Here is a 12355-nt window from a genome sequence, read left to right as displayed (position 1 = left end):
TCCCTTTTTGGGTAAGTGTCATCCTTACCGTCATTGTGTATGACATTGTGCGGGATCTTGTCCTTGGTGCAGAGTTGGCCTCTCAGTGTTGGGCCATCATCCTCTGTGATCTTTGTGTGCTTGGTGGAGTCATGGGATAGCTCCCTCAGGTATCTCTCAGGCAACATAAGTAAGTCCTGCGGTTCGTGGCAAGAGCAGTTTTTCTGGCCTCACCTTGGATCACTGCTCAGCCCATTGATGTCAACATGGTCAAGTGATCGAAATCATTCTCTGTATTCCTCTACATCCATGTGGTTAGGGTCAACACCGTTAAAGGTCTGAGTGGAGTCACTGCTGAAAAAGAAGAACCGTAAAATAGTCACCAAGGAGGAGAGTCATCATAAAATTAAGTAGAAAAAAGAGCCACTGGAGCCACCTGTTGTGCCGTTGCCACCTGGAGGAGACAAGAGGATGGGGTCAATGTAGCTCATCCTGACTACTCCAGTCTCTTGGCTCCCATATCCAGGCCTCGAGAAGCAGCCCTTATCTCCTCCAGGCAGGTGCGCACTTACACAGCAATGAAAGCCTGGGAAGATTAACGTCTGTTTTTTTGTTACATAATTAATAATACTGAATTTAATTTTAAAAATTTGATTCTCCTAACGTGGATTTCAGACAGGATGAGTAACCACATAGGTAGAAAACCCAGGGCTAGAGAACTCCGGGAGGATGTGACCCTCAGGAATGACCCTTCTTATGCTCCCAAGGGCAAACACTAATCCAAGGAGAGGTAGTGGCTTCACGTGCTGAAGGACTGGCTGTGGGTCCCATAACAAGTCATATCTGGCTCCCAGATCTGTACTTTTCTCCAGAAACACACATGGGGTTGGGTAATCAGACAAGCTGTGCGCTCAAAAAGGGCTACTAATAGATCTTCCAAAATTGGGTGGGGGTGGAGTGGGGGAGGGGACGGATCCCTTGAACTAGCTCTGCTTCTGTGTTCCCCCTTCTCTTTCCCAAACTCTTGCCCACATTGTCTGTGTGGCAATTTCTCAGTTGCTTTTAAGTTTAAACAGTGTGTCGATGTGAGTGTCATGTAAATGTCTTATACCTGAGAGTCTTTCTCTAACAAAGAGGCCATGAAGTAAAACTTATTGGTTGCAATACATACACTTTGCAAATAAATACTGATAACTGTCCACCAAAAAAGGACTATATTAGTTTATATTCAAGACCGCATCGGGCTGCCTAGGTGGCTCAGTCAGTTGAGTGTCTGACTCAGGTTACGGTCCCCGGGTTGTGGAATCAAGCCCCACTTCAGAGTCTGCTTCAGATTCTTTCTCTCTCTCCCTCTGCCCCTCTCCCTCACTTGTACTCTCTCTCACTCAAAAATAATAAATAAATAAGTAAATAAGTAAATAAATAAATAAAATAAGCAGTTTTTTTAAGAGTGTATAAATTATTAGGTTCCCACACGTTGACAAACACAGGATCTTATATTTTTCTTTCTTTTTTGTTTTTCAGTTTTTGCCAATCTGACAGGTGACAAATAGCGTCTGCTAGCAACCATGAGTTGTCCTTTTCCGCACGGTTAGTAGTTACTAGCAGTCACAGTGCAGTCAGGAAAACAAAGTTTACTCCAACTTTCCAGTCCATGTTCTGTGATTGGTATGGAGTAACTTCAAAAGAAAAATCTGCTGGCAAAGCAGAAATATAGCCGAAGGAACTGGAGCCCCAGCATCACAAAGCAGAGCTGAGAAGAACAGATTTGGAGCTGACTTCGGCTTTAAGAGCCCCGTATTTCCATATTCATTGGCAACCCAAGCAGGGTTTCCTACGCACAGACAATGCATCCATTGCTTTTGTGTTGTCTTTTTCTTCATTATTTAAAGAAATTCATTATTCATTTTTCATAAAAACTCTTTAGACACACACACTGTGTAGCAGACATATACACAGACACACACACACACACACACACACACACACACACACAGTCTGTAAGATCTTCAGTTAGATCCCGGATATGTGGCTCCACCTTTCTGGCTGCGCATTCCTAGGTTCATTGGTGACATCTAAAGGTGTGGTTTTCCTGTGTTCAGTACCTTGAATTCTTTTCAGTTTAAACTTATGAACTACAGGGGCACCTGGGTGGCTCAGTCGGTTGAGCGTCCGACTTCAGCTCAGATCACGATCTTGCGGTCTGTGAGTTCGAGCCCCGCGTCGGGCTCTGGGCTGATGGCTCGAAGCCTGGAGCCTGCTTCTGATTCTGTGTCTCCCTCTCTCTCTGCCCCTCCCCCGTTCATGCTCTGTCTCTCTCTCTGTCTCAAAAATAAATAAACGTTAAAAAAAAAATTAAAAAAAAAAAAAAACTTATGAACTAGGTCCTGACCCAATCTAGCTTTCAGGACTTTATACCTTTTTGAGGATGTATTCTAAAGTTCTGGAATCACATATCCAATAGACTATTTGATAGGTGGTATCTAATGAGAGCTTCAAATTTATGTTATTCCAAATTGAAATCTCCTTTTAAAAACCTGGAAAACAGGGCACCTGGGTGGCTCAGTCGGTTAAGCGTCAGACTTTGCTCAGGTCATGATCTCACAGTTTGTGAGTTTGAGCTCCGCATCGGGCTCTGTGATGACAGCTCAGAGCCTGGAGCCTGCTTGGGATTCTGTGTCCCCCTCTCTCTCTCTGCTCCCGCCCTGCTCATGCACTGTCTCTCTCTCTCTCTCCCCTTTATAATTAAATAAACAATAAAAAAAAAAACAATAGCTGGAAACCAAACGAAAGCAAACACATGTAACCTTCTTTTCGTATTTCTTCCCCTTCAATTAATGGCAATTCCGTATTTCCAGGTCCTCAGGTTAAAATACAAGAAATCATTCTCAACTCCTCTTTCTTGCACATCATGTATTGAATTTGATTGTAATTGAGGTTTTATGCAATTGAAGTTTTTCATCCACGAACTTGTTAAAGCTCTGCATTTTGAGCACAAGACTTCTAAAATCTACTGAAATAGCTATGGTGTGAACCTCCTTGAATTATTAGATAAACTCTACTGGATTATGATTTATTATTAACATGCCTTCTGATTTATTTTACTAATATTTTACTTGGTTTGCATCCATAGTTTTTATTTATTTATTTATTTTTTTATTATCAAGAGTTGGATGCTCAACTGACTGAGCCACCCAGGCACCCCTTAAATCTGAGTTTCTTATTTAATCCTTTAAAAAGTACTTGAATCACAGGGCATCTGGGTGACTCAGTTGGTTAAGCATCCAACTTCAGCTCAGATCATGGTCTCATGGTTTGTGGGTTCGAGCCCTGCATAGGGTTCTGTGCTGATAGCCCAGAGCCTGGACCCTGCTTCAGATTCTGTGTCTTCCTCTCTCTGCCCCTCCTCTGCTCCATGCTCTGTCTCTGTTCAAAAATAAATAAACATTTAAAAAAAAAATACTTGAATTAGGATTTGATTTTTCTCAAAAAAGAAAGTGGATGAGTCTTTGCTTTTTCCCATGATCTGTTAAAAATAATTTTAATATATTCACTGGAGTTTTCTGATAAATTTCCTACTTTACCACTTCTTTATGATAATTCTCTGAACACTTTGTTCATCCTGAGTTAGATGCTGAAAGTGACCATCCATAGGAAAGAGCAGGAAGGCCCAAAATTCTTGTGAAAAGTTTTCTCTAAACACGTTTTCAGGTTACTTATGTAAATTTTACCTTTAAATCCACCTATATTCCTCTGTCTCCCTCACTTATCAAGACACTTATAGGGATGCCACTCAAATATTTTGCAAATAAAACAGAATAAATGACATGTCAATACGTAATTCTAAGCCAAACCTTGATACTTGACTACTTGAAATATGTCAAAAGATCTCATCTATAGCAAGCACGTTTATTCACCACCATGGATTGAGGTTTGGTTGAGATTTGAGCATGTAGTTTCCAGTTAAACACACTGGAAATAAGGTGTGTTCCCTGTCCTAAAAAAGTATGATACTCTAAAAAAATTTTTTTTTAATCAGTATGTCGAAGCACTGTGCAAAAACTATTGTTATTGAGCTATATCCTGCAGTCATGAGCCAGGGTGTATTTATGAAAACTGACCCCCCAAATCCTACCAAGTGTTTATACATTTCATTTAATTTATTTCAACTTTTATCATTCTAATGATTTCCGGTGGTCGTGTACTTTTCAAGATCAAAGTCTTGCCTTTACTCTTATCTCCCCCTTAGCCCACACTGGTCGTTATAATTGAGGGTCACTGACATGCTTGTGGTTAATTGACGCCTTGGGGCAAAAACGCTTCTACAGTTCCTACTCCCACCCAGTATTCTGCACAGTGTTAGAGATTTTGTAGGTCCTCAGGGTTGTTAGTAAAAGTGACAACTGTAAAAAACTTAAAATAGTTGTGCCAGTAAGAAAGTTCAAAAACTTCTGTCCTACTCCATTTTTTCCTCATGGGTTACTCTGGTCTTCTCAGGTGACTTATAAATTTGATAACAAGGCATTTTCTTAATCTTTCCCTCAATTTGCAGCATGATTGGGGCAATTATTTTCATTGTCCTGTTGTATAGTTTTTGCGGCTTCAAAACAGGAATAATGAGAATACCATATTCCATTCAAAGTACCATTCCGTGAAAAGACAACAACTCACAAAGTTACCAAAATTGAATAAATGGCAGAAAGCATCAGGGACGTGTTTCTGTTGTTGTTGTCATTTTAAATTTACATTCAAGTTAGTTAGCATATGGTGCAAGAATGATTTCAGGAGTAGACTCCAATGATTCATCTCCTATGTATAACACCCATTGCTCATCCCAAAAACTGTCCATCCCCCCCACCAACACCACTCCAGCAGCCCTGTTTGTTCTCTGTATTTAAGAGTCTCTTATGTTTTGTCGCCCTCCCTGTTTTTATATCATTTTTGCTTCCCTTCCCTTATGTTCATCTGTTTTGTCCCTTAAAGTCCTCATATGAGTAAAGTCATGTGATATTTGTCTTTCGCTTAGCGTAATACCCTCCAGTTCCTCCACTAAGTTGCAAATGGCCAGATTTCATTCTTTTTGATTGCTGAGTAATATTGCATTGTATATATATATATATATATATATATATATATATATATACACACACACACACACATACACATATATATATATGTGTGTATATATATATATACCACATCTTCTTTATCCATTCATCAGTCAATAGACATTTGGGCTCTTTCCATACTTTGGCTACTGTCAATAGCACTGCTATAAACATTGGGGTGCATGTGCAACTTTGAAAAAGCACCCCTGCGGCACCTGGGTGGCTCAGTCGGTTAAGCGTCTGACTTCAGCTCAGGTCATGATCTCACGGTTCAGTTCGTGAGCTCGAGCCCTGCATCGGGCTCTGTACTGATAGCTCAGAGCCTGGTGCCTGCTTCCGATTCTGTGTCTCCCTCTCTCTCTGCCCCTCCCTGCTCATGCTCTGTCTCTCTCTCAAAAATAAACATTAAAAAAAAATTTTATTAAAAAAATAAAAAAAAATAAAAAAAAAAGAAAAACCACCCCTTTGGATAAATACCTAGTAGTGCAATTGCTGGGTTGTAAGGTAGTTCTATTTTCAATTTTTTGAGGAACCTCCATACTGTTTTCCAGAGTGACTGCACCAGCTTGCATTCCCACCAGCAGGGCAAAAGGGTTCCTCTTTCTTCGCATCTTTACCAATATCTGTTGTTGCCTGAGTTGTTAATGTTGGCCATTCTGACAGGTGTGAGGTGGTATCTCATTGTGGTTTTGACTTGTGTTTCCCTGATGATGAGTGATGTGGAGCAGTTTTTCATGTGTCTGTTGGCTCTCTTGATGTCTTCTTTGGAGAAGTGTCTATTCATGTCTTTTGCCCCTTTCTTCACCGGATTATTTCTGTTTGGGGTATTAAGTTTGATAAGTTCTTTATAGATTTTGGATACTAACCCTTTATCTGTCATTTGCAAATATCTTCTCCCATTCTGTTGCTTGCCTTTTAGTTTTACTGATTATTTCCTTCACTGTGCAAAAGCTTTTTATTTTGATGAGGTCCCAAGAGTTCATTTTTGCTTTTGTTTCCCTTGCCTCCAGAGACATGTCGAATAAGAAGTTGCTGCGGCCAAGGTGAAAGAGGTTTTTGGCTCCTTTCTCCGCTAGGATTTTGATGGCTTCCTGTCTTACATTTATGTCTTTCATTCATTTTGAGTTTATTCTTATGTAAGGTGTAAGAAAGTGGTCCAGGTTCATTCTTCTGCAAGTTGCTGTCCAATTCTCCCAACACCATTTGCTGAAAAGACTGTCTTTATGCCATTGGATATTCTTTCCTGCTTTGTCAAAAACTGTGCGGCCAACTATGGCCACACATTTGTGAGTCCATTTCTGGGTTCTCTACTCTGTTCCATTGATCTATGTGTCTGTTTTTGTGCCAGTACCATACTGTCTTGATGATTACAGCTTTGTAATACCTCTTGAAGTCCGGCATTGTGTTGCCTCCAGCTTTGGTTTTCTTTTTCAGGACAAACATCAGGAACATATTAAACATAGCTATGATAGTTGTTTCTGTCACAGGTATATAGGAAGGTATAAAAGCCATTATTTCATGTCCCCCCAAAGGTGATTATGTTACATTTGTCCCTCACTCAGATCATAAATTTATTATGCAATAACTCTTTTTCCTTCACATCTGAATGATAGTTTTGCTGGCTAGAGTTCTTCGTTGGAAGTTTTTGTCTTTCAACAGTTTGAATATACTGTGCGACCCCCTTCTAGCCTGGAAACTTTCTGCTGAAAAATACTTAAAATTTAACAATCTTTTTTTCACCACTATAACATGGTAGCAAAAATTAACCTTTCAAATGGAATGAAATCATCTGTACATAGGCACACATCTTCCCTTTCCCCGACCTCGCGTCCTTCTCCCCAGAAACAATCCTGGATCTGCACACATACTCCACGAAGCACGATCTCGGTTCTGCCCCGCATCCCGAGGAGACGCGCCCTTTTGTAAACCGCTCTGGCTGAAACAACTGCTCGACAAAGGAGAGGATCCACGCGGGGGGCCGATCGGGAACATGAAAGGCTCGATGCGAAGTGCAGCACAGCTTCCCCTGGACGGTTAGGCCGGACAAGGGAGGGTCTGTTCACTGGACTGGAATCCCCACGTGTTCCCGAGCCTCGAGCCGTCTCGGTGGGTGGGGGTGGGGGTGGGGGGCTGATACTGCCGACGGTGGGCGGTGCCAATTGGAAGGTTGTGGTGAGTTCACGCGCCCCCTTCTGGCCGTTGGGGCGCACCTAGGGGGCCTTGAGTGAGGGGTGTCTCCGTGGCCCAGGGGAAGCATGAATTTCTGACTCCCTGGTTTCTCTGCCGATGGCAGTCCTTTTGCTCTGCTCCATTTCTCACACTTTACCTGTTAGGATGTATCATCTTATATTTTTCCTATCATTTCCCCTATTCGCCTAAATTGGTAGCATATGTATTTGTTCTTTTGATCCGTAAGAGTCAGTAGTTCAGTCATTTCTACGCAGGAGTCACTGAAATGTTTGTAATCAGTCACTCTCTGGTGCAGGGGCTGTGACTCATATGGGCTTGTGTCTCACGCACCTACCAAATTTATGGTGAGAATTAACTAAGCAATCTCTATGAGCCACATCTGGGGTGCATTAAATATGGTCATTTTATAATTATTAATAGAATTATTACTTTTGTTGGGCGTATGTTAGGCTCTGAGAAATGATTGCCAATTTATCATTTAATTCTGATTATGCAAAACAAGACACCTTTTTATTTGGTCAGTGCATGAACGTATTTGCAGGCGGAAGACAATTTAAGGAACAGAGAGAACATGTGATCAGGGAGGTATGAGACAATAAAGGAACATCTATGTGTAGGCCTTCCAGAAAGTAAGTGATGGTTCAACGCATGCAGTTTGCACAGGTGTCTAATGTCGTGGATAAGGGGGTGGCGTTCAGAATGTCAGGTTTTTAAAACGGGATTTACCATTGACTTATTACATTGTTTTATTTATCTAACTCTTAGCAGGCACTTCTTGGAAATAATATCAACAACTATGTTGAAAGGATTAAATGAATCGCTTACAAGAGGTAACGTAATTTGCAGATTCGGTTGTCATCAGCAGCACCATCCTTCTGGATAAGACTGAAAGAAAGAAATCTGTGGAATTTGGCAGGTCCTTGGCAATCGTGATCAGAGAGCAGCACTGTAACATTTAATGAGTCAACAATTAGGATTAATGTGCCAAAAGAAAACGAAGTCAGCATCAAAGAATGTGTGCTTTGTTCCAAATAAATGTGGAAATTAAAAACTATTCTAGTAAAACTTTGCCATCACCACAATATTTGAGGATCTTGTTATGCCCTGAATGTTTGTACCCAAATTCATGTTGAAACCCTACCCCTCGGTGTGATGGTGTTAGGAAGTGGAGTCTTTGGAAGATGATTGGGACGGGATGAAGCTGCAGGGAGGAGCCCTCATGAAAGGGATTAATGCCTTTATAGAGTCACAAGAGAGATTGCTTCCCCTGACTGCTCTCCACCAGGTGAGGATACAAAGAGAAATGGCCGTCTATAGCCCAGAAAAGGGCTCCCACTGCAAGTCAACCACACTGGCCCCCTGACATTAGACTTCCAGCCTCCAGAATCATGTCAAACAAATTGCTGTTGTTTACAAGACGCAGTCCATGGTGCTTTCTTATTAGCACCAGAATGAAGGCACATGGCATCATTCATTTAGCCCTTCTGATACACTAGTTGAGATCGTGCCTAAATATTTCAAGTTCAAATCATATAGGACAGAGAGGAAATGTCATGTGTACTTATTTTCAACCTCTTTCTTTTTCTTTAATTTTTAAAAAAATGTTTATTTTTGAGAGAGAGAGAGAGATACAGAAAGCAAGCTGGGGAGTGCAGACAGAGAGGGAGACACAGCATCTGAAGCAGGCTCTAGGCTCTGAGCTGTCTGCACAGAGCCCGATGCAGGGCTCGAACTCATGAACCACAAGTTCATGACCTGAGCTGAAGTTGGATATTTAACTGACTGAGCCACCCAGGGCCCCTCAACCTCTTTCTTTCTTTCTTTCTTTCTTTCTTTCTTTCTTTCTTTTTCTTCTTCTTCTTCTTCTTCTTCTTCTTCTTCTTCTTCTTCTTTAAAGACCTGATATCTGTGCTCACAGGAAGAAAAACAGTGCTGAATCCGAGAAAGAAGAGAATGATGGCCCATCTAAAAGGTGTGAGTAATAATGAGGAAGGAAACACCAAGGAGTAGGATGAGGCTACAAGAAAGAAGATGCTGGTGTTTGGTTTCTCCCAGGGAATCATCACAAATACATTTTAAAAATAATTTTCATTCTTCAGGTTTTGAAAAAAATGTTGGAGGCCATGCCAATTGTTCCCTAACCATGACCTGGAGTAAACATTTCCATCAACCATTCTTTTCATCACTATCCAGTAAGAAAGAGGGCGGTGAAATTAGCCACTTGCTTGATTTCATGTACCAGTGAATTTCAGTATCTCCAGTGTTGAAATATTTTCCTTAATTCCCGAGTTTTCCTGTCATTTTTTAAAATGAAGAATACTTACTTGATTCTAGAGACAAAATTATTTTTATTTATTTTCCTCTTATCCTTGAATAGACCAGAAAGAGGATATTATTTATTTTAAATTTAGATTTTTAACACCCTCAGCACTGATGAACATGCTTGCCTGAAACTGATCTGCTTGAGAAATGGAAGTTTGGTCCATCTGCATTCGCATGTCCCTACTCACATTTCCAGCTTCCCTCACTTGATGAGAGAGCATCCCTCTCTCCATTGGGATCCATTGGGATGGACATATCAGAAGTTTATTGGGAAATAAAGCTTCCATTGCCAACGTAGTATTTTAGATTGATGACATCTTCTTACACAATAAGGAGAATGCATAAATGAAAACAAAAAAAAGGAAGTAGAAGTGGAGAGGATGTTCAGAAAATGAAATTGTCCGCGTTCCCTATTTAAGAGCCATGCTGCGAGGCCGTCCTCAGAGAACCTCCGCCCCGAGGTCCCCCAGCCAGGTCCCCCAGCCGCCCAGCTCAGCCCGCCCAGCAGCCCCCTCGGCTTCCCCATGGCTCTCCTGCGCCCTCTGCTGACCGCCCTGGCGCTGCTCACCTGCCGCCCTGGAGGCTCTCTGGGCTGTGCCCTGCCTGGGAGCCACGCGCAGGTTAGCAGGGACAACTTGGTGCTCCTGGGCCAGATGCGGAGACTGTCCCCTTTCTTGTGCCTGCGGGCCAGAAAAGACTTCCGCTTCCCCCGGGAGATGCTGGAGGGCGGCCAGCTCCGGGAGGCCCAGGCCGCCGCCGCCGTCCTGCGGGAGCTGCTCCAGCAGACCTTCAACCTGTTGCACACGGAGCGCTCCTCGGCGGCCTGGAGCCCCGCGCCGCTGCACGGACTCCGCTCTGGCCTCCACCGGCAGCTGGAAGCCCTGGACGCCTGCTTGGTGCAGGCCACGGGCGAGGGAGAGCGCGCCCCGGGGATGCACGGCCCTGCCCTGGCCATCAAGAGGTACTTCCAGGACATCCGCGTCTACCTGGAGGACCAGGGATACAGTGAGTGCGCCTGGGAAGTTGTCAGACTGGAAATCATGAGAGCCTTGTCCTCCTCGGCGACCTTGCAAGACAGCTTGGCCATCAAGGATGGAGACCTGGGGTCACCTTGAAGTGATTCTCAATGACTCACGTGCCACATCACCCTGCACTATGCCTGCTCACTTCAAGAGACTCTCACTGCAGCCTTCATTACAGAATTTATTGACTTTAATTCCACAAATATTTTGTGAGTAGTATTAAGCAAGAATATGTAAAAAAAAAAAAAAAATCCGGCTTCAGGATTATCAGTCCTTAAGAGATGATTGCCCTGATGTTATTTATTTATTGTTTATTATTTATTTATTTATTCATTCATTCATTCTTTTGACTAATTTATATTTATATTTCCATATAAAGGTTTTTGTCTTTACATTGTGTTAAAATGTATAAAACGTATTCACCTTTTCATTTTATTAAATATGCATTTTGTCTTAATAAATTCTTATCAAAGACAACTTGTTGAGTCTCTTTATTCTTAAAACCTAAGTCCAGGGTGCCGGGTGATTCAGTCAGTTGGGTGCCCAACTTTCACTTGGGTCGTGATCTCACAGTTCATGAGTTTGAGCCCAGAGTCGGGTTACTGATAAAGGCCCTACTCACTTTTCCACCTTCCCCCGCTTGATGAGAGAGCATCGCTCTCCCTCATCCCAAGCCTCACCATGGTGCCCTTCCCCTGGGTGCAAAACCTCTGTGACCCCAAACAGAGGGACAGTTCCAGAAGGCTTAGCTTTGGACAGATTTCCTTGGCGCACAGCAGAGAAGGCTCTAGTAAGATGCTTATACTTTATCAGTGACCTCTCCTCTCTCCTGACAGTATTTTCCTTTCCACATAAAAAAAGTGAGCATCAGATGTGCCTCATTTTCATCTTCTTCATCCCAGCCCTACAACCACCTGTAGGTATTATCTTGCTTCTGTCATTCTGTTCATACCCAGACTATTTGAAGTTCTCTGCGGTGTCTGTTCCCAGTTCGCGGTCAGGTCGTCCTGCCCTCACTGTAACGTGGCTTCAGCCTCCCTGTTCTCCTGAAACTGCTCGGCCCAGGTTTACACTAAACCACATCTTACTGAGGTCAGAGATTGCTGTCAGCCAGCCCTGGCTGCCATTTCCAAACATCTGAGCCCTTTGGCCACGCCTCCACTTTCAAGTCTGACCTCCATGTGGCTTCTGTGTCTCTACTGTCTTCTGCTTTTCTGCTCCTGCCCCGCTCTTTCCTTTGTTGACTATTTTCTCTCATCTTGGGGCAATCTGGGTGTTCCTCAAAATTCCATGCTGGGTGCCACACTCCTTCCTCTCTGCACATACAGACTCAACCTCCCAAATAATTCCGAGTGTCATCTCTAAGATATGACTTCCAGGTGTGTGTCTTTGCCCAGAATCGTATCATGAGCATTAGTCATCATCTCCAAACTCTTATTTCTGTCTGCGCTCCTACAATATCTCCACTGATCATGTTCAGAATCGACCATCTTGCATTTATTTGGCGAACTCCTACAGATCCTTGGATGCCAGCTTGGCAGATGCTTCTTGTAGAGTTTGTGCCCCTTTCATGCTCCTTTGTGCTCCCAGCGTCCTGTCCTTTCCCTGTCCTGGCCACAGAATGACGTTACTTGAAAGCTCAATGACCCAGAACCACCAGACTGGAAGCTCTGTGACAGCAGGCGGTGTGTCCACTATTTCGTCGTATCGGGCACCCACCGCAGCGCCCACGGA

General features: G+C 42.9%; 1 protein-coding gene across 1 annotated transcript; it reads left to right on the top strand.

The window, feature by feature from the left end:
- Positions 1-10121: 10121 nt before the first annotated feature.
- LOC132663379 (interferon omega-1-like) lies at positions 10122-10714 on the top strand. The gene has a single exon (XM_060609612.2). The coding sequence runs from the start codon at positions 10124-10126 to the stop codon at positions 10712-10714; it is 591 nt and encodes a 196-aa protein (XP_060465595.2). The 5' UTR covers positions 10122-10123.
- The last annotated feature ends 1641 nt before the right edge of the window (positions 10715-12355 follow it).

Source organism: Panthera onca, chromosome D4 (genome assembly GCF_046562875.1).
Source record: "Panthera onca isolate mPanOnc1 chromosome D4, mPanOnc1 haplotype 2, whole genome shotgun sequence".
NCBI classification, from domain to species: domain Eukaryota; kingdom Metazoa; phylum Chordata; class Mammalia; order Carnivora; family Felidae; genus Panthera; species Panthera onca.
The sequence above is the reverse complement of the archived record's forward strand: the minus strand, read 5'-3'. Positions and strand labels throughout refer to the sequence as shown.